Genomic DNA, 2,801 nt, shown 5'->3' with positions numbered 1-2,801 from the left:
CTGGCAAGTTACTGGCACGTACTGTAATTTCTCAATTTCTTAAAATATCTTCGAGAACGCTGTTCTCTTTCATTCTTACAGTTCCGTGTTATTTGAAAGCTGTGTACTGTAACAACTGTCGTACACTTAATAATCACATTTTCGTCAGAATTTGAAGTGAATCTATCGCTTTGTTTGTATCTTACATAGTAAATTATCAGTATTAACATTGTCATACAAAGACTAACTGCGTAAGTCCAGAGAAATAAAAGTAAATAAGTCGAAATAATGCTCTGCTATCATTAAATTTATATTTGTCTTTTATTACACGTAGCACCATAACTCGTCTTGTTTAAGAGAAACGGGATAAATCTTCTGTAGCAATAGATACACTGTTGTTGTTCAGCGTTATTTGTCTGTGGAGATACTCAAGAAATTTGGCAGCCCAAAATATTAGCACACGTTGCACATACTTTACATACAGTCCACGAGCTGCAATAAATGCATTTAGGGCGAAAATACGGTAACTTCGATTATTATGAAGGAATGAAAGGGACGCACAGACTGTTACACAACAAAACGAGACGTAATTTTTTTATATCACCAAACATCAGTTCCAAATTATTTATCGCAGCACGAACGCAGTGGGTGGTTTCTATTATTTAGTTTGATTGACGTTTGTTTGCATTACGTAACTCAACGGGCCAACGTGCAAATAAACATGAATTATTCACCAACAACATTTTTAATTATTACTCGATAATTTAAAACTTACCGCTATAATTGCAATTTGTGCCAGCTGTAGGTACATATAAAAGGCTGCTTTCAGCGTTAAGTATCGGTACGGGGCGACTGGGCTGCTTAATCGTCTAGGAGTTCTTGTCTGTATACATTAACTTATTGTAACCTGGTGGATTTCGAACTCAGTATTTGCTATTCTCAGTGTGTAACGGCATCGAGCGTTGGGTGATTCGTGTTACTATGAAGGCACACATGCAACAAATAAGGCCAGAGAACATGGAAAGAACTGTAGCTTGGACCGAGAGCGGTGAGTCCGTTCTCAGATTTAACATCCGCCACCTGTGGTTCTTCGGTCTGTGGCCCCTTTATGAATCGCGGATGTTCCACATTTACACTGCCTACGGCTTCTCTCTGGGCGTCTGGAACGTAGTGGAAGGTGCACTGGCTGCGTACTTCACGTGGGGAGATATGGAGCAAACGACGCTGGTGCTCATGGCCATTTCCACCAACTGCAACGGTCTCGTTAAAATGGGCTTCTTCCTGTGGGACAGGCGCCTGTACTACTCTCTGGTGCGACGGGTGGACGCGTTGATGTCGCTACAGAGCGAGTTCTACTGCCGGGAATCTGTCCTCTGGAACATCCTGCGCGGCTCGGAGAGGCGCGCTTTTCGCCTCACGCTGGGCATGTTGCTCTTCATGTTCTCGCAGTGCTTCATATGGTTCCCCATGCCACTGGTTGCTCATACCGACGAGCGGCGCTTGCCCTTCGCTCAACACGTGTGGGACAACAACACTGGAAACTACGAACTCTCGTACTTCGCCCAGTGCGCTGCAGGTTTGTGGATGACACAGATAAGCTTCGGCATGGACTGTCTCTTCGCATCGGTCATGATTCTGTTGGCCGCGCAGTTAGAGATCGTCGCAGAACGTATTATGGGGATCAGAGTCGAAGCCAGCACGCCGATAAAGGAAAAAGCCGAGGGCTACAAACAGAGTTCAACGGCGAAACACGTAGATACAATGTACAGAGATATCCGCCTCTGCATCGAGAGTCACCAAAAAGTTCTCGGGTACGTAATGGCAGCGCGTAGTACTTTGCATCGTGGAAACATGTATATTACTCTAGTTGACGCTATCAAGAGTACTGCGAGCTACATTTTTATCATTGTTGGGATGTAGGATGAGCATAACTTATGTATGTTTCGTTTCGGTTAGAACATTACCCTATTTCCCAACCCCCCCTGCCCCCCCCCCCCCACCCCCGTCCCCCACCCAGTGCATAGGTTTTGATGATAATAGACATTATTCACTGTAGCATCCAGTCACCTATAAACTGAGCGTTAACATGTGTATATGATTATTTAAAATGGTTCAAATGGCTCTAAGCACTATGGGGCTTAACATCTGAGGTTATCAATCCCCTAGACTTATAACTACTTAAACCTAACGACATCACACACATCCATGCCCAAGGCAGGATTCGAACTCGAGACCGTAGCAACATCGCGGTCCCGGACTGAAGCGATTAGAAACGCTCGGTCACAGCGGCCGGCTATGATTATTTATTTTGAGTCTGGACAAAGGTGTACAACATTAGCGTGTGTACACACACACATACACACACACACACAAACACAGACACAGACACACACACACACACACACACACACACACACACACACACACGCACACACACACACACACACACACACACACACACCACTTGTGACGAAACTCTATGTTTCGAATCCGGTGATACAGATAAAGATATTTCATTTCCAAAAAGCGTGGTATGCTGATCACATGTTGCAAGTATAAGGTGCAGTAAAATGAAAATGAGACACATGGAATTAACGTTTGTAAACTGTTTATTATTTCAAAAATAATGACCATAACTGTTAGTATATCTATCGCAATGGGAGACAAGACGGTCAGTGCCTTCATGGAAAAATGTTTGCCGTTGTCTAAGGAACCATGACTGCGTTATGACAAAACTTCCGCAGAGTAATCGAAACAACCTTGGCAACATGTAGTCGAGCATTACCCTGTAACAAAATGATGCTGTCTGTCAACATTTATAG

The 2,801-nt window shown here is 43.8% G+C and overlaps 1 protein-coding gene across 1 annotated transcript; it reads left to right on the top strand.

The window, feature by feature from the left end:
* The first annotated feature begins 972 nt into the window (after positions 1–972).
* LOC124712192 lies at positions 973–1,899 on the top strand. Its single transcript, XM_047242489.1, has one exon. The coding sequence runs from the start codon at positions 973–975 to the stop codon at positions 1,897–1,899; it is 927 nt and encodes a 308-aa protein (XP_047098445.1).
* The last annotated feature ends 902 nt before the right edge of the window (positions 1,900–2,801 follow it).

This window comes from Schistocerca piceifrons, chromosome 8, assembly GCF_021461385.2.
Source record: "Schistocerca piceifrons isolate TAMUIC-IGC-003096 chromosome 8, iqSchPice1.1, whole genome shotgun sequence".
Taxonomy (NCBI): domain Eukaryota; kingdom Metazoa; phylum Arthropoda; class Insecta; order Orthoptera; family Acrididae; genus Schistocerca; species Schistocerca piceifrons.
The sequence above is the reverse complement of the archived record's forward strand: the minus strand, read 5'-3'. Positions and strand labels throughout refer to the sequence as shown.

Bases quoted from the DNA above. Each gene is read 5' to 3' on its own strand.
- LOC124712192 (XM_047242489.1), top strand. From the start codon at position 973: ATGCAACAAATAAGGCCAGAGAACATGGAAAGAACTGTAGCTTGGACC.